Source organism: Ixodes scapularis, unplaced genomic scaffold (genome assembly GCF_016920785.2).
Source record: "Ixodes scapularis isolate PalLabHiFi unplaced genomic scaffold, ASM1692078v2 PGA_scaffold8__174_contigs__length_109621045, whole genome shotgun sequence".
Classification (NCBI taxonomy): domain Eukaryota; kingdom Metazoa; phylum Arthropoda; class Arachnida; order Ixodida; family Ixodidae; genus Ixodes; species Ixodes scapularis.
This window is the reverse complement of record NW_024609883.1, coordinates 72388408-72407621: the sequence shown is the minus strand read 5'-3', so window position 1 is coordinate 72407621 and position 19214 is coordinate 72388408. Positions and strand designations below refer to the sequence as shown.

At 46.1% G+C, this 19214-nt stretch overlaps 2 protein-coding genes across 2 annotated transcripts; one reads left to right on the top strand and one right to left on the bottom strand.

Annotated features, from left to right (window-relative positions):
* Nucleotides 1-957: 957 nt before the first annotated feature.
* LOC115310744 (E3 ubiquitin-protein ligase RNF146) lies at nt 958-15204 on the bottom strand. Its single transcript, XM_029969229.4, has 4 exons — nt 14979-15204; nt 4115-4275; nt 3547-3722; nt 958-3137 (listed from the first exon to the last, which is right to left on the bottom strand). Exons 1-4 carry the CDS (start codon nt 15019-15021, stop codon nt 2588-2590), a joined length of 930 nt encoding a protein of 309 aa, XP_029825089.2. The 5' UTR covers nt 15022-15204; the 3' UTR covers nt 958-2587.
* Nucleotides 15205-15525: 321 nt separating this feature from the next.
* LOC8039213 (ATP synthase subunit alpha, mitochondrial) lies at nt 15526-17413 on the top strand. The gene has a single exon (XM_002413221.4). The coding sequence runs from the start codon at nt 15609-15611 to the stop codon at nt 17274-17276; it is 1668 nt and encodes a 555-aa protein (XP_002413266.1). The 5' UTR covers nt 15526-15608; the 3' UTR covers nt 17277-17413.
* The last annotated feature ends 1801 nt before the right edge of the window (nt 17414-19214 follow it).

Here is a 19214-nt window from a genome sequence, read left to right as displayed (position 1 = left end):
TGAGTGACACCGGATTGCGCGCACTTCAAAAGGCATAAAAAAGTCGACTGGGCGGAAAAATGGCTGAGATATCATTACTCAAGCAAAAGTGCGCGTGTGTATGAAGCAAGGAGGTTAGAAGTACTAGGAGGGGGCACGTTGCAATATTGGTGAAGCCTAGTCATAAAAAGTTTAAACGATTTTGTGCCCAGCGTGACCGCAGATCTTTCTGGCGATTGGCGCGCGTGACATGTCACGTGTGAGATGGATGGTTGATTGTAGGACTCCTTGCAGGCTTGCGCGCGCTCCGTCCGGTAGGTTTTATCAGATCGAAGTCTAGACTGTGGTGTATTCTAGTACCCCATAGCAAGACGAAGGCTAGCTACGGTCTCGTGATGTGGTCACGTTGGCATGGTAGGTGAGGAGAGTAAGGAGGAAAATGAGGAAGAGGCGAGCGTCAAGGGAGCATGGCTTGTGAAGGCTACGCGGCCGACGTCATGCCCTCTCCTACCCTTCTATTCTCCATGGTATGAAGGCACTCTAGGGTACTGATAGTGCAAGCACCGTCTATGAGCAGTTTCGTAACTGAGCTAATCTAATAACGTTGCCACCAGCTTTGTGTCTAATAAACTCCACTATGATATTATGAAGGAATACAAAACCAAGGTTGCTATCTTTTTCTTCAACGTCGAAAAATAACTGCACTCGGAAATCTCGTGCGCTTACTTTCCCACCAAGCATTTGGGAGAGCAAATCGCTGCAATCTACGAAAAGATCCTGGCAAATTACAAGGCTAATAAAGTTATACCTAAAGAAATAACTGTCTACATTGACACCAAGCATGGTGAAACGTTCAGCTGTGCCACGGAGGGCTGTTTTCTTCAAGGTCTAAAACATATAATCAGCCTCGTCATTCGCCAAGATGGCAGTGACTGGCCCTCCCAACAGAGGTTAGTGGATAAGTTGACATTCCAGATCTCTTAGAATGTATGTATATGTTATAGACCAGAATTTTATTCCAACAAGCAGCTCGACTGACTCAAGCGGCCTAAAAACACAAGTAGACTAAAACAATGAACTGTGGGCCACAGACCAAGCGTCTGTCGTCTCAGCATGCAACACTACTTTCCAGCAATGCCGCCTTGTGGGCGACGCCCTTTTTTCGAGCTGCTATTCTAATAAAACAACCTGTCCTTGTCGAGCCCTAAAATGCGAGCTTCCTTGCAGCACAAATACAGCAGCAGAAGTTTGGGAACATGGCTGGCTTTCACCCACACACGAGGCCAGGAGAAATGCACTTTCGAAATGCAGTTGTGCACAACGAAAACAAACAAACAGCCGCCACAAAACCGTCCACTACACTAAAGATTATTGTGTGAAAATACGCGGAATAAATAACGCTCCAAGCTAACACACCGGTTTGATCGTGTAAAAATGCTCGTCACAGATTGTGGCGCATAACCCAGAGCCACCCAATGTTCCCAAATTATTGCATTTTGTAGCGTCTGCTCGAAATGAACAAATCGAGTCAAACAAGCTTTCCGATTGGTTGATTGATGTTGGCCATCTGAATTATAAGTAGTCGGAACATAAAAGGCTAACAGGTTCTGCCAGCTCTCCCCACCTCGAATTGATTAAATCGCATAATGCTGCCTTATCTAAACCATCAATTGCAGCCCTGCAACACGGTTCATTGTACCATTCATATAATACATCTAGAGACAAAGATCTGCCATCTCCACGTATTTCGGCTGCCACAGAATGGTGGAGCCTAGAGGCAGACCGGTGGTAGTACCAGTGAGCCTCGATCAGTGGCCACACTTTAACAAGTCCTTTCTCGGTTCATTCTGCAAGAGAACATCGACGTTAAGCACTGTCGTCTAAAAAGAACTAAGGCTGGCAAGCACTCGAAACAACTTCGATGCGTTGTGACAAGAAATGAACACGCGCAATGTTTCGTCTGTTTCTTTCTCCACTCTTTTGCCATTGCCACAGTCTTCATCTCGATTCCAACGATGGCAGTGCCCACAATTCACCACGCTCTGCACTTTTCTTCACGTCCTTGGTGGTTACAAAGTAAAATCCAGAAGGCTGGCACTCTGGGTACACTCTGTGGCTCTAGTATGGACCACACGTGGCGTCAGATTAATGCCCACTCGGTTCAAAAGGAACGCAAGTAATTAGACAAAGTTAATGGGAAGGGAACAGGTCCAACTTGAAGAAACACTTGTGGCAGGGGCCACGAAACAGAAGTCAAAGCACACCACAGGAACGAAAACAAAAAATGAACAAAGGAAACCAGAAGCATCACAGTCCTTGAACACGTGCTCAGTCGATGTACAGTAGTTCAAAGGAGCTTTGTCATGTACGATGTAATTGACATGCCTCTATAGTTAGTGACAAGTTAAGAAGCCAGTACAAGCTCTGCCTCCAGCACATGCTCGTTGCCATCTGCCAGGCACTGGCAGCGTCTGCAAAAAAATGTTATAAATGGCAGAAAACTGATGCTGGAGGCGGAGCACCTACTGAATTCTTAACCTGTCACCGACTATAGCTCTGCCACCTATCCAAGTGACGCTTGCTAAGTCATGTCAGCGTGTCCCAGATATCACAACCCATCCTCGTAATACCTTCGGTGATGAAGCAACGCCTGTAAAGCACCACCACCGCCGGCCACCGCCTGTTCAGAAGAAGCCACCTCGCATTCGGCGCCGACTGCAACGCTCTCCTCAGTTCCGTCTTCAGAATACAGACTCAGCGAAGTGAGGTTCACCAGATCCGTGTCGCGATCAGAGACTCCGTCCTCTTCTGACATAGAGTCGCGGTAGGCCTCGCTGCTCGTGTCGCCGGACCACGCCTGTTGCTCGAAGCTAGTTTCAACAGCCTCCGACGGCGACGTCTCGAGGGGCGTCCCGCCTTCCGCAGGCGGTAGAGGTTGCAGCGGAGCTGCACTCCTGTCGCAGGTCGTGCCGCCAGCGCGGCGGTTTTCGACTTCCTCTTGCAGCGGTTCGTCAAGCCGGATTCCAGCGATGCCTTTCTTGGGGATGGTGGCCAAGTCCCGTTTCACGCGGCGTCGGCGGGAGAGGTCGTTGCGGCGCACCTGAACCATGTGCTCAAAGTCTACGATGTAGAGGAAGCCGGCGATGAGGACTTCACACCTGCATGTCGGCAAAGCATGTGTCGAGAAATTGGTAATTAGAACATTCTTGCCGCATGCAATTAGCTATGGGCTCACAGGACCACACAGTCAAAAAAACAAGCACAGCACAGTACAGTACAGGCAGCAACAGCCAGGCAGTGCCCCATTATCGGCAGAGTGTCTCAGCATGCAATCAGTCGACTGTTGGTAAAGAATTGGCAGTGTCAGGAAGCAGTCGGCTGAAAGTCCACATGTGATCGGCTGAGCATCGACACGTGATGAGCAGAGTGCCAGCGCATAACCCGTTCAGTGTCGGCACATCATTAATACTGTCAGCATACGACCTACTGTGTCAGCATGTGATCGGCTGAGTGTCGGTACGTGATTGGCAGAGCATTGGAAAGTGATTGGCCGAGTGGCTGTCTCACCTTGGCTCCTGCTTAGCAGAGGCTGCCTCAAGCTCTGCGCTAGTGCGTTCATCGTACTGCCACCAGCCGTTGCGGCCCTCGTAGAACCACTGATAGTTGCTTTCGGAGACCTCGTCTGTCTCGGAGCCACTTTCCGACAGGAGTTCTGGTTTGTCCGTGAAGTCCGCTGGAATTTCCTGTAAGTCACGCAATACCTTCGTCAAACGCACAAAAATGAGAGGTGCAGGAATAGTGGTTTGAATCGAAAGTGCTGCATCATTCCTAGCCTTCACAGTGCAAGGAAAAGCCACAACAACCGGTTCTCCTGACAGTATTGAAGCTACGAGTGATAATGCGCTACTCGATTCAAGCCACTGTTCAGACACCCCGACACAAAAAGCAAATGGCTGATGGACGAGGAAAAATATGACACAGAGCCACAGATGCTGGCCTAACCTCAGACCAAAAAGTGTAATTACATTGGGAAACAATCCTCTTCAAAATATTTTTGAGTGGCCACTTCTAAGGAACAATGACACAGCTTTCTAATGCTGGCTAATGAGTGCCTAACAAACTCAGGCATAGTTACCTGTCGGCACATAGCACACTTCTTGCTTTGGTTAGCGATCCCTTTGACGCATAGGTAGCAGAAGATGTGACCACAAGGCAGTTTAGCTGGGTGGATGCACTTTTGCAGGCAGATGGCACATTCCAGCTTGGATTGTGGTGAGCTGTCACCCCTCGACCCACCTGCAATTAAAACGAAAGCAGAAACTGTTTCAGCACTCTGTGGGTCAGTGGCCCAATCTGGACTCAAGTGTACCAGATTAAGGACACTAGGCAAAGGTGGTACCGTAAAATACCGAGCAAATGGCCATGCAAAAGTTGGAGGTAATCACGGAAAGATGGGGGTAGTTAGGTTCAGCAGCAAAAAAGCAGAAGGGGCATACTGTAGGGTAATCCCTTGTTTGTTCCAAACAGAAATATATACAGGGATAGTTTTTTTAAGCATTTTTAAAAAAAATCCGTGAAAGCTACACTTACGTGGTTTGTGCAGGTGAGTTATACAGTCACGGGGGACATAGTACAGGGGGCTAATCGTAACGATCAGGCGACTAATTAAGTAAAATTTGTTAAATAACTTGTTAATTAGTAAAAATAGACATGAGGTTCCAATTAGAAACTCGCTGGACGTCAATGAAAACCACTAAATCAACTTTTTTTAGAACGATGTAACACAGGGGCAGCGTTTTATCAGCGTTCCGTAAAAATGCTCCATTGAAACGCGTTTCTCGGTTTCGTTTTTTTATCGGAGCGCATCGCTGCACCCGCGGTCCTGCTCCCCAGTGGCTGAGATGCCCATACATGTGTGCCCTAGTTCCCTCCATCCTACGAGGGAGGCAAGAGGGTGGCTTTGCGCCACAAACCCTGGGGAGCAGGACCGCAAGTGTGCAAAGATGCACTCCGATAAGAAACCGTAACTTAGAAATGCATTCGAAGAACGCCATAAAATGCTGCCCGTCTTGTATCTTCCTAAAGAGAGTTGATTTAGTGGTTTTCATCTATGCTTAGCAAGTTTCCAAATGGAACCATATATCTGTTTTCACTAATTAAAAAGTTAATTAACAGATTATACTTAATTAGACAACTGATCGTTACGGTTAGCCCCCTATAACATGTCCCCATAACTCGCCTGCACAAACCACGTAAGTGTAGTTTATGCAGCTTTTTTTAAACGAATCTTAAAGCTTAAAAAAAAGCACCCTGTAGAAGCAGTACAGGGGGTCTGGCAAAACCCTCGATTTTAAAAGCAGCTGCACCGCTCTCGTCAAGCCTGCTTTCTTCTGCCAGCGCTCTGGGTTCTAGCTTTGCCGCTTTGCAACGACGCACGCACTTAAAGGTTCGCTGCTTTGCACGGCTTCTCGTCATGCAAAGCAGTGGTTTGCTGGAGTGGCTGCTTGATATGTCCTTTGCCAACATTTCAAATGTTTCAAAAGTAGGTTGTGGGCGCTCATTACAACATTCGGGCACGCTTGGTATTTTACGGTAGACGTATGATGCGGCATGCCGGGTGCAGCAATGGTAACCTTCTGTCTCATTGCCATGGCAAGTAGGCAACTAGTGCTGGCCACTAATAGCTACTCGACACATTCTATTGCTCTATTAGTTCAACTGACCGTAATATCCCCATTCAACACCAATCGTCGGAGCATCTGCCATGCCACTTTCTGGGATAAATATCACCTTCCAGAAAACAGTGAAGAATTGCCGACCACTACGAAAACACCAAATGTAGATCACAAGATCAGCTTAGCCCGTTCTCCCTAAACATGGAGACCATGCATGGCCACGGGCTTGGAGGACATCCGTGACAAAGAAAAGAAGAAGAAGAGAATAAGAGGAAGCAATTTTCTGTTCACGAACAAGAACAAATGGGTCCCTGCCTGCAAAACGTGAAAACATTGCCAACCTCTGTAGAAACCTGTACCGAGACCTGTAAGGATAGCAAGAACCCATTCTCCCGGTATCACAATTCCGAGCGATGAGGTCGGAGGAAGTCAGTGATAAAGATAAGAAGATAACCTGAAAAGAGCACTGGTTTGTTCACAAACATGCCAGTCTCCCCATTTTCGTATGCATCTGTCCAATTTGCACCATATTTAACTCTTTCCGTACCACACCCACGGGCCACCAATTAACCGTCATTGATTTTTCTGTATGCCTCTAAAATTCGAATTTGGCGAGCAGGAACACCTTAAAGACCGACGACCAGTTCGCACTTTCCACTTTTCACCCGCTTCCCCCTCTCCCTCCTACCCTTTCCACCCACGCCCGCCCCTCTTGGTCCCTTCTTTCCATCCTTCGCTTCCCTCGCCCGAAGGCGTGGAAAGAAGGGTCTTCTGCCTTGCAGAATCTCGAGTCTGGTCGTCGGCCTTTAAGCCAATTTTGTGGATAGCAAAACAACTACAGCTTCAGTTTCGACTTTGTTTTATTTATCTATTTACATAAATGCCTGTATCGCCATCAGGCATATTTGGAGGGGGCGGGCTTTAAAAAAAAGTGTTCATTAAACAGAACATAACAATGCATTTCAAACACAACCACTGAAATATTCACTTATACATCAAAACCTATTTAAAGGGAAGCTGAAACACTCCTTTAAAAAAATATGATAGAAGTTGACTCTTGCGTTGGTTTATCCTGGGAATGTGAATATCACATTCGTTTTCCCCAAATATGTAACTAAACGCTACAAAACACAAAAAACCTTTGACCAGCCGTTACGTCATAAAAGGATCTTTCGGCCGCCGAGCGCGTGTTGCTCCACGGCTGCGCGTGCAATCGCAAAAAATATCAATGGGAAAATGGAGTCCATTTTTGCCCGTTTTCGGTTCCTAGTGCCCATAGAGCCCCATGTATTCGAAAACTTCGTCGACCGCCATTTTCCCATTGAAATTTTCAGAAGATCACTTATAACTTTTAGTTAAGGCATCAAATCGGGCTGAAACTTTGGCATCTGATTGTGAACTCTAGCACTACCTTTGGGCGGAGAATGAACGTCCGACGATGCCTAGTTTATTTTTGCAATAAAAAAAAACCCCTGTAAATTTCTTTTTTTGTGACACCCTGTATACATATATTTTTTTTTCTTTGTGGCTAGATCAGATGTGGTTGCGTTAAGTGTTCTTTTTTATATTGTATTCCTATTTACTGCCACCCCCCTCATGCAGGCACGTAGCCAGGATTTTGTTTCGAGGGGAGTGAGGGAGAGGGGAGGTCTGCCCATGACAAAATGCTGTATGAGGGGAGGGGGAGAGGAGGTCCCAGCAAAACGGAAGATTTTTTGGGGGGAAGGCGGGGAGGGCCGGGCCCGATGGGCCCCCCCCCCCCCCCCCCCTCCCTAGATACGTGCCAACCCTCATGTAATGTGTCCTCAAAATATGCCCCTGAGGTAAATAAATTATATGAAATTAAATGATTTTCTACAGCCTCCATGCACCAAATTAAAAATAATTTCGATATTAGAGATCCTGGAGGTCAAATGAAGAAGATTTAACTGTGTTTCGTCAAATACAAAACTGCTCCAGCTTCCCTTTAAAGGGAAACTAAAACAAATCTGTACTTGAGAAGAAAAAAAAAAATTTTTTTTTGTTTTTATTTAGTTTTTGGGATTACGAATATCAAAATTTGATGTGCACTGAAGCCCCACCTCCTTCTCAACGCATTCGGTAAGAGGACATAATCGCGACATTACGCAGAGATCTCAGCATTCCTGCGCCTTCTGCAAGCCTTACCCCAGCAGTCAAAAAGTGCTGCAGGCGTTCCCTCACAAGCGGCACGCAAAAGGCAGTTCAAACCCCTTGGTATGATGTCACACTCAGCACTTAGTTTCTCATGTTTTTTTTGTTTTTTTTTTCACGTCTAGTATATGCTTGGGTCAAATGCTTGTGATATCAGAATTCACTTGAAAAAAATACACAAGAATTCACCCTCTACCTCGTCTCTTTCAAGAACCTTTTCTGCTACCCCCCCTTCCCCCCATCCCCAGGTAACCCATTCCAATCTCCTGTAGTTCTCGGAAAAGAAGGTGTGCACTTTCTCCTATGCTGGTGAGCTACCAGAAAAAAATATCTGCGCAGCAGTCGCACTTGTCAAACATGGCGCCCTGCTGACACTGGGGACCGCTACAAACACAGCCTCAAGCACACAAACAGCAGCAGTAAGGACCGTGCATGACGTTGGATCATTTCATTTAAACTCCTACTGCGACCTTTCATCTTCAAGTGTAGAATTACGACAAGTGCTCTAAGGTGCTCAGTGGAGAGTATTGTTCCAGCTTTCTAAGACGTCCTGAGCTGGTGCACGCATTTTATGTGGGCCACAAGCCATAAAAAAGCAGCAGAATAGGAGTTAGAGCAGCACTATGAAAAACCAAGGTTTTCTGCAAAATAAAGTGTTCTGGAGGACATGCCCCTCCACATACAACAGCATCTCTCAATGGCATGATGCCACAAAGAGAGTATCAACTAGAACCTTCCCGCTAACAGAAGTGATAGTGTTGTGTGTGGGGCACACTGCATATTTCGGATTTTTAAAAGTTATATTATGACGATATAAGTAGAGTCCTGCAAATCCGCAGTAAACTGGGGGATGCGGATATCCGCGGGTCCGGACCTACATTTTAACCGAAGCGGCCCATAAACGTATGCAACCGTACAGTGTTGAATAAGTGAGTGATATTACGAAGTACATCATCGAATGTATTGCGGGAGGAAACTAGTCTCTTAGATAAAAGGGGCCAATCGGGAAGAAAATGTTTTTCTTTTGTCAAGAAAGATTTGATTCTCACCAAAGATTGCTTTAGAACGTTCCATATCGCCAAAAATGCTGTCCCTAGAAAAAGTAAACAACGCAGGAGCATTAGTCGTCCTGGGAAAGCGTGTTCTTGTTTGGCAGGGAAAGAGCGGAAAACATTCTTTGGGCCAAAAAAAAAAAAACCCAAAACGTACAAGCCACAAGAAAGTACAAGCCTGCAAGTGGCTTCTTCACCTACAAATATATTAAGGAGACTGAATTCAATCTTCTGGAGCGGTGGAACTTGAGCCAGCACGAGTTCCTCCGCAGTTCATACATGCCACCCCAGCATCAAGTGTACCAATGGAGAGGAACTCCTCCCTTGTAGGTATTATTTTAAGGAAGGTAAAGTAGCTTGAATCTGTACATGTTGACAATATTGCTTCTTCTACACACCAACCTCAACAAGTAAAACGCTGCATGAGTGCGCATTTTTTTTTCTTTTTCGATAGATGGCATCGAGTTGTTTTAAGTATGCAGTTTTAAAACTAAAACCGATAGGAGGTGTTACCACTATTGAATATTGTGATATTTTCTCAGTGGTGTGTGCCTTACCTCCCACTTTTTTATTGTTCAGAATAAATAAAACGACACAATGTTATTACTCTATCCCTTGTTAATTTTCATGTGTATAAAATATGTGTCTGCTTCAAGTGGGTTCTACAAAGCAAAGAGGAAAATAAATATTAAAATTTTCTTTCTTTTGAGCGCACCTTCTGGACGGTGTCAGTGTCAAAGACTCCCAAGAAGATCTCATAACAGCGATCATCTTTCCAGCGATGCAAGGTGTCTCTGGAAGGATCATCGCTTATTTTATAAATACGATAAAACAGGATACAACAAAAAATGACCGACCATATTCTGACACAGAGTTCTCTGTACAAAGGTAAGCAGACGGCTTATAGTATCCCATCCAGATGCTTTTTTTTTATTTTATCCAAGCTCGATTTTATGGTGTAAAATGAATGCGCGGATAGAGGGTCATACGCGGTTCTGAACTTTGCAGATGCAGTTCGGATGTGGATACGAAGTCTGCAGATATGGATCTGATACAAATATTCCAGAACATTGCAAATGCGGTTCGGACACGGATACGAAGTCTGATGCGAATTGGATGATCAAACTGTTATCCATGCAGTGCTCTAGATATAACTATACGTTTAAAATTTTTGCTCTAATCTTTTTTTTTACAAAAATGTTAAGTTCAGCATTTAAATTTAAAAAACCTTCTTGAGACATTAATAAAAAATCTTTTTTTTTTTCTTTTAATCTTTAGCGTATCGGCTACATTCTTATTTATCACAATTTAGCAATATGCCAAAACCAGTTCTTAAAGAAAAAAAAAAATGTTTTATCCATCCCACAGAAATTGTCACTTTTCCCTTGTGGTACGGAAAGAGCTAAGCTACAGTCCTCCGGTCCGATTGCTATTCCCTGCCTCCTCACGAGACTTTGCTGGTTGTCTAGACATGACGAGGAATGGCCACAAAAGCCTGAACCCAACCCGAATACAAGTCACACGTCACTTCAATGTGGACCACAAACCGGTGGATGTGCGAGACTCCCGAATATGAAATGCAGCTACAACAGCGTCGCAGCGTAAGGAAGCGTAAATGGACAATTAAGCACTCGTCCGGTGTTTAGTGACGGCTGCCAAAATACGGCCATGTGAGAATACTAAAAACGCTGCTGTTCGTCATCCTGAATGAGGAAGCGACGGAAGCTTTATTTTGCAAGGAAGTACAGACGTGTTTCACGAGTGCTTTGGACACGAAGACACCTTGGGTTTTCAGGTCAGTAGACCCTTTGTTCAGCCAGACTAGAGACATTTTAAACTTTTCATACTTGGACACCCAAAACGATTACGCCTCATGAGGAATTACAAGCAGCGAGGGTACGCACTGAATCATAATCATAATTACATGCTGTGGTGACATGAATACATTAATTGGAGCCTCGAAACCCTTGGCAGAGAAGCAGTTAGAGAATAACTTTGTGCATTGGAAAGCACTCGCGTTGGAATACTTTTGGAAGGCAAGAAGATTAGACAATGTCCGGGTCCTTTCTGAGCGCGGTAGGCTGTCACGAAGACTGAGTCAGAGCGAAACATCTCTGTGGCGGCTTATAAACCGGGGAAAAGCGTCGCATTACTCTGACAGCAAGGGCCGACACATTAAGTGGTTTTTTTAGTCGGTAAAAGGTTGAGAATTACGTAGATGCTCCGCCTCCAGCAAAGCTTGTTGCCTTTGATAAAACTTTGCCCATGGGCAGCCAAAGCGCAACGAAAAGTAGCGAGTGCATGCTGCAGGCATAGCTTCTACAAAATTCTTAGCCTGTCACTGACAACAGTTTAACCCAGGAACCAGAAGCATTCACAATATTACCGGACCTCCGAAATGATTAAGACTCCTAACGAAATATCTGACAGCATAAAAGCCCGTTCACACTCTTGCAACCGAATACGACCGAGAGAGAAGACACCTGTTGAAACCTCTAAAAAAATTTCTTAGGACAAGAGAACCCACTGGCACTCTGACGCCATCTATGCGGTGACCCTGGAACTGCATTTCACAAGAGCGAAGGTTTTGCAGGCTTTTTGAGGTCAAATGTGCGTAATAACTAAAAGGAAGGCTCGTTTATAACGTTGGCAAAAGTTTTTCGAACCAAGAAAGAAAGGACAATGCGCGAGAAAAATAAAGAATATGACGGACCGCCAAGTTTACACTGCTACCCAATAGATGGCGTCAGTGTGTCCTCTCAACAGGACAGAGTTGCAGGAATTAATGAGTATCTGTGGTAGGGAAGGAGAGGAATTAGGTTTAGAATTCAGTAGCGAAAAATCGGCAGTCATGATTTTTAACGAGGATGAAGTTGAGAGGCTGAAGATACAGAATATTACAGTTGAGAGAGCTAGTAAATACAAGTATCTAGGAGTATGGATATGTGATGGTGCAGAATATCTCAGAGACCATGAAAAGTATATAATAGGTAAGGGCAACAGAAATGCAGCTGTAATGAAAAATAGAGCACTTTGGAATTACAACAGGTATGAGGTGGTGAGAGAGATTTGGAAAGGGGTCATGGTGCCTGGCTTGACTTTTGGAAATGCAGTGCTATGCATGAAATCCGAAGTGCATGCGAGACTAGAAATAAAACAGCGCGGAGTAGGCAGACTGGCTTTGGGGGCACATTGCAAAACGCCAAACCAGGGAGTACAAGGAGACATGGGATGGGCATCATTTGAGAGCAGGGAAGCGGTGAGCAAGGTAGAATTTGAGGATAGGTTGAGGCAAATGGACGGGGAGCAATGGGCACGAAAGGTTTTCAGCTATTTATACATGAGGAGTGTAGACACAAAGTGGAGACAGCGCACTAGGAAATTAAGAGGAAAGTTTTTGGGCTATAGCGAAGATACGGAATAGCAAGTCTCAGTTAAGAAGAAAGTTAAGGCCACAGAAAGAGATCGGTGGCTAGAGGGAATGCAGACAAAGACGGCTCTGGAAAGCTATAGATTAAACAAAAGAGTTATTGCCAAAGAAAGCATTTATGACAATTCTAGGGGAAGCTCATTGCTGTTTGAGGCAAGAACGGGTGTTCTGCAAACGAGAACATACAGAGTGAAGTACCAGGAAATTGATACAGTGTGCACTGCTTGTGGAGAGGAGGACGAGACGGCTGAGCACCTGGTACTCTACTGTAAAGGGCTTCACCCTATGCCTACCGAAGACAACATAGATTTAATAAAGTCATTGGGTTTTAGAGACAGCGAAGGGAGAGTGGATTTCAAGACTGTAGAGATTACCAAGCAAAGATTAAGTGAATGGTGGCAGAAATCGAGAGAAAACTAGGTATTTTCTTATTCACTGATGGCAAGGGGGTTTCATAGCCTCACTTTCTTTGCACTGCGGAGTAAATATAGATTTCACATTTAAATATTCTAAGCTTAAATGGTAAAACAAAATGGCTAGGTGGCGTAAGCTACCGCCCGATCCAAAGGGCTCAGCCGTATTCATCCATCCATCCATCCATTGTAAGAGATATTAAGAAGTTCCAAGGCACCCCGGTTCTAAGAGGTCTCAAGTGTGTCAACGGGCCTCAAAGGGGCCCTGCGAGGACGTTTTTACTGGTTTTTAATTTGCACCGATCCTGAGCGCACTGGACATTGTAACTTAATGAAACTTTTCTTTTTTTCGAATTTCGCTTCATTTTAAAAGTTATAGGCCAATGAAAATTACAAAAACAAGCAAAAAATAACCTCCTTCATGACGCCCTTGGTTGCTTAAGTGGCTGTAAACTTGAGGAGGAGTAGTGAGCTCATTGAGCGCTCACGGCTGCCGCACTCCGTGCCAACGGCTGGAGAGGGCGCCACTAAAGCATGTTCTGGATTAGGGAGGCTGTAGTGAGGGTGGGCGCAACTCAAAACCTGGAGAGCGTTTGCAATTTAATGGCGGCGCCTGAGGGAGAGGATTCGAGAAAGGATATGCGCCAGTGTTGCCTGCACGAGAGCAGGCGCCCGCTCTGTTGCAACTCTGTTGCTCCATGCGCCTTTCCTCCTCTCGCCTCCCATTGCAAGCAACGAGCGCCTTGGCGCAGCCTCTCTCGCTTCCTTCTTGCTCGGAGAAAGCAAAGTTGCCAGACAAGCAGCAACGTCCAAGATAGCGGAATTTACCATTTTTCGCGTTAAAAAAATACTTAACCTATCGCAACAAAACTGGTGGCTATGGAAAAGTAATCATTTATACCTTGTGTAAATTATTCAAGCACCTTAATGAGCTTTTATGACCCGAGTTAGGAAAGAAAATGTCCCTTTACCCCATAGACTCCCAGCAAAATTTAGCAATTAAATGGCGTCCATGTCCCGTGATCGCCGATCTAGCAGTTGCACCCACCCTCACTTGAGCCTCCCTATTCTGGGTAGGCTATATAAAGCGAGCAGCCAGGGCAGCTCGCATTGCATTTGCTGCGCGATTGAACACTAATTCGGCATGACACTTCATTGGCCACAAACGACAGCAAACACGGGGTAAAGATCAGTTCAGAACGGGAGCCACTTTGCACTGCCAAACCACGAAACAGCCAAACCGCAAGCCACAGCTGCTCGCTGAAGGCCTTGGGAATGCTCGGAACCGGTCGGATCTTCCGGTCCATACGACCGCAGCACCGACGTGCACCCCATCCAAGACCTTTCTACGCTCGCCGCTTGTCGGTGCCTGATCTTACAACACCTTTCTAGTATGCGCCGCCTTTTCCAGCGCTTGGTGAGTATGTCAACGGGTCATTTCTTGTTTCCGTACTTTCTAGACTGCATTTGTTTCTTTTCGGATCTAAAATACTGAACAAAAACTACTTTTATATATAACTGAAACGGTGCGCGCCACTTATATTTTGTACTTCGACTAAATAGAAGCTTTTAGCGGCTCTGACCAGTTTCAAGCAGATCTAGACCCACCTATGATTAGCTTCCACCTTTACTTTGGCTTATGTGACAAAATTTGTTTACTAATAAAAGTGACGGAGCTGATAATACTGTAACTCGACTTGGGCAAGTTTGGATTACAAGCCTTTCTCGCGTGGCTACTTTGCAGCTGAAACCATACCGTCCTAGTTCAGATCGCTTTTGGTTAATTTCTCTAGACACGCCATACGCCCAGCGCATCAGAAAGTAAGTCTAACGTAATTTCAGTCGTTGGTTCTTGGCTCGCACTCAAATAGGACAGTAAAAAAACTGAAGTTGAGCAATCGGAATTATTTCACCATTAGTGGGGTAACATAGGCTACACGCTTTAAAGACAACCATATCGCCAGTAAGTCGGTACTCGAGTAACCTAATCACATACGAATTGAACAGTAACGGACAAAACGACGAAAAACAAAATGACCGCCGACAGATCCTACAACGCACATCGTAGGTGAGCCGTTCATGCGGCAAAACAAGGCCGTGGGATGTCGTACAAACGATCGCTTATCATTTGTTGCGCGATTCTCTGACGTTTCAGGGAGCTGCAAGATTCTGTACGTGAATTGCAAAAGACAAACAAACCTAACAAATGTTATCCTCGAAATGCAGAAACGCTACTTTCAGTTCGCAGTTCTCTTACCTCGAAGATGACCCTCGGTGGCAGTTTCTTTTTCCAAGTCCATGTCTGGGGGTTCCACACAAAAGAAAACAGGCTAAAGTTCCGTTGTGCGAGCGGCCAAGTTGAACCAACGGTCTTCGGTTTAAAGCTAAGGACGAAATTTAAAGAACTGCATCCCACAGGCTCTTCCGATTACACAGCATGAGCAATGGGAACACAAACAAACGGATTAAAAATCAAAAAGTTTCCTTCGTTTATTCAACTTTGACGACTGGACGAAAAGAGTCGACTCTTTTAAGACGTAAATAATTATGTGACGTCAGATTTGCTTAGGATTATGAACAAATCGAGGGTCACTCGGGGTAGGTTTTTTGAACTCGAATAAACGAACGTGATAACAGCGAGATTAAGCTAGCCACCTAGCGGTTTACAAAAGTGTTCTTTTACGTTATTTCAAGACAAATTAATTAATATGTAAATTATAATAAATTTTAGAACTTTCAAATAATTATTTTTATAGGTGTTGCAAATTATAATTGAGTGCAACGATAAAAAAAGTGAAACCGCCCCTCCTCTGGGAACGAGGCTGGCTGACCTTTCTGGCTCCTCGCCGCCATTGCTCTCGTTTCTCGGCACCTGGCAAGCACCGCGATGGCCTTCGTTTCAGCCAGAATCACGGGCGCCCTAGCCAAGCAGATCGCCCGCACGGTCACCAAGTACCCAACCAAATGCATTGGGGTAAGTTCGGTCGCCGTGCGCGCCCTATCCACCTCGAACCGCCTGTACGCCGGTGCCGGCTCAGCCGAGGTTTCGTCCATCTTAGAAGAACGCATCCTCGGCCAGACTACCACTTCCAACCTCGAAGAAACCGGCCGCGTCCTCTCCATCGGCGACGGTATCGCCCGCGTGTACGGACTGAAGAACATCCAGGCTGAGGAGATGGTGGAATTCTCCAGCGGCCTCAAGGGCATGGCGCTCAACCTCGAGCCCGACAATGTGGGTATCGTGGTCTTCGGTAACGACAAGCTCATCAGGGAAGGTGACATTGTCAAGCGTACGGGCGCTATCGTCGACGTCCCCGTCGGTCCCGAGCTTCTGGGTCGCGTGGTCGACGCCCTCGGCAACCCCATCGACGGCAAGGGACCCGTCGCGTGCAAGGGCAGGGCTCGTGTCGGAGTCAAGGCCCCAGGCATCATCCCCCGTATCTCCGTGAAGGAGCCCATGCTTACGGGCATCAAGGCCGTCGACAGCCTTGTCCCCATTGGCCGTGGCCAGCGAGAACTCATCATCGGCGACAGGCAAACTGGTAAGACCGCCATCGCCATCGACACCATCATCAACCAGAAGCACTTCAACGATGGCAGTGACGAGAAAAAGAAGCTGTACTGTATCTACGTTGCCATCGGCCAGAAGAGGAGCACAGTTGCGCAGATCCTGAAGCGCCTCACCAGCGCGGACGCAATGAAGTACACCATCATTGTGAGCGCCACCGCTTCGGACGCCGCCCCTCTGCAGTACCTGGCCCCCTACGCCGGCTGCGCCATGGGAGAGTACTTCAGGGACAACGGCATGCACGGCCTTATCATCTACGACGATCTCTCCAAGCAGGCCGTGGCCTATCGGCAGATGTCGCTGCTGCTGCGTCGTCCCCCCGGCCGCGAGGCCTATCCCGGTGACGTCTTCTACCTGCACTCCCGCCTGCTCGAGCGTGCGGCCAAGATGAATGACACCTTCGGCGGCGGCTCCCTCACCGCCCTGCCAGTCATTGAGACCCAGGCCGGAGACGTGTCCGCCTACATCCCGACCAACGTAATTTCCATCACAGATGGACAGATCTTCCTTGAGACGGAGCTCTTCTACAAGGGTATTCGGCCTGCCATTAACGTCGGCCTGTCCGTGAGCCGCGTCGGCTCCGCTGCGCAGACCAAGGCCATGAAGCAGGTTGCGGGGTCCATGAAGCTGGAGTTGGCCCAGTACCGTGAGGTTGCAGCCTTCGCCCAGTTCGGATCCGACCTTGACGCAGCGACCCAGCAACTGCTGAACAGGGGTGTCAGGCTGACGGAACTGCTCAAGCAGGGACAGTATACGCCCATGGCCATTGAGGAGCAGGTGGCGGTCATCTACACCGGAGTCCGCGGCTACCTGGACAAGTTGGACCCGTCCCAGATCAACCGCTTCGAGGCAGAGTTCCTGCCACACATCAGGTCGACACAGAAGGAGCTGCTTGCCACCATCGCCAAGGAGGGCCACATCAGTCCGGACACAGATGCCAAGCTGAAGAAGATTGTGGTCGACTTCATGGCGTCCTTTCAGGCCTGAGGCGGTTGGAAGCCAGCACCGGGGGTTGAAGGAGACCATTCCGCCGTGAAGGGGCCATCATAGGACTATATTTCGTATGGAAGTGGCTTGGGCCATGCACGGGCTCTTTGTGAATAAATAGTTTTCCCACAGTCAAACTGGCGTCCTTGCTGTATGCAACGACCTTGGGGAATGTTCAAGGTCATTCTTAGTTTTTAAGGAGTTAGTACTGCTGCAAGCGCAATGGACCTTTTTCCAGTAAGGAGTGCCCCATGACGGTTTCGCCGCCTACTACAAATGGAAGGCAACCGGACTCGCCTTCTCCCATAGGAACAGATTAGTGTAGCAAGAAAACAGTGCCCCCCAAAAATGGCGAAAGGGTGGTCAAGGTCAAGTGGAAAGGGCGTGCGCGTGCGCAGACGCTTACTGGAAAAAGGTCCATTGTATTGGTCAGTATGCAAATTACACCAAGTTTTATTTTTTTTTGCCTTTCTAGAGCATTTGTTTTGTAACAAATACTCTCAGAGTACTTGTTATAGAGAAACAAGGTGTTTTGGTTGCCCTCCACAAAACCCCCATTGTTGAAGGGATGGGTACTCAAACTGGGCTCCTATACTTCGTCTCACTAAAACCGTGCAGTACAGCCAAAGCTACAGGGAGAGGGCGTATCTGAACCTGTTCAAGAAGAGGAATAGGAGAGAGAAGCTGGGATTCCCAGCCTTTCTCTCCTCTTGAACAGGTTGGGATGCGCTCTCTCCCCTGTAGCTTTGACTGTACTGCACGGTTTTAGTGAGAGGAAGTAGAGGAATCCAGGAGTTCCCTAGAGTACCCTTAGAGTTCCCCAAACTCCAGGAGTTCCCAAACTCCGGGAGCCCCCTAGACAAGGTTCATACAGGTTTAGAAGACCAAAATGCAGGAGTTTTCAAGGACTTTCAAGGCCATGTAAAAATATCTTCAAGGAAACCATAGTGGTGTACCTGGCAGTTCTATAATAGCACATCTTCTTCAACCACGGACAAAACCAAAACTTCTTCGAATGTTGCCAGGCTCAGCAGACATACATTAAATGTATCTTAAAAGCGATACTGCAAAGTAAAACTCGCTCATTGAAAACCTACAATTTCATTGAATATAAGCTAGGTACAGTAAACAACTTAATTTTCGTGAATTTCACAAATCGCCGACAATTAGCGAAAAATAATTCCTGCGAACCAATTCCGGTAAAATGTAAAAATATTGGAGTCTATATTAAGATCCCACCGTGTCGCAAAAATTAGAACCTGTAAATTATTCCAAAAGTTTAGCTTTTACCTAAATTGTGAAATATTCAGCACGCGAAAAATAAGTAGTTTACAGTATGTGCGAATAGTAGATTTTGAGTTCAAAGCAAATAGTGGTTTTGACTGAATCTTTTCTAATTGAATATCAAACAGTTCTCCAAGCCTTTCACTACTGCACCATGCTTAAACGAAAACACAGCTGATCTCGTTAAGGTTGTTCCCAAGTTACTTGTCCATTTGTAAGCATTTTAGCAATATTTATAAATATTAAATTAAAATTACCTTAGCTTACACATGGACAAGCGACTTGGGAACATCTACAACTTGAGCTGGGTTGCATGGTGCAGTAGTGAAAGGCTTGGAAAAACTATTATATAAATATATGCCAGTTTATTTATGGACTGTGGCCTTAGAAAATATAATGCCCACATTGGGATGGCAAGTAAACGATGCATTTGACATAAAATTACACCTACAGAGATGCTAAGTTATACCTTATTGAGGAGAATTATAAATCTTTTTGCTCTATAAAAAAAAAAAAGTTCTTTGATATTGATTTAAAAACAAAATAGACAATCACAAATGAAACAAAAAAAATAGTGGGGTGTGGGTATGTTTATACAGCCTGAACTTAGCCTGCCTCAATGGGCGACTTGTCTCTCAGCTGTAGATGAGAAAT

Coding starts and splice junctions, on each gene's coding strand:
- LOC115310744 (XM_029969229.4), bottom strand. CDS start 15,021: ATGGACTTGGAAAAAGAAACTGCCACCGAGGGTCATCTTCGAG. Junction 4,276..14,978: donor CACCGAGGGTCATCTTCGAG/GTAAGAGAACTG, acceptor TTTTAATTGCAG/GTGGGTCGAGGGGTGACAGC. Junction 3,138..3,546: donor TCTGCTAAGCAGGAGCCAAG/GTGAGACAGCCA, acceptor GCCGACATGCAG/GTGTGAAGTCCTCATCGCCG.
- LOC8039213 (XM_002413221.4), top strand. CDS start 15,609: ATGGCCTTCGTTTCAGCCAGAATCACGGGCGCCCTAGCCAAGCAGATC.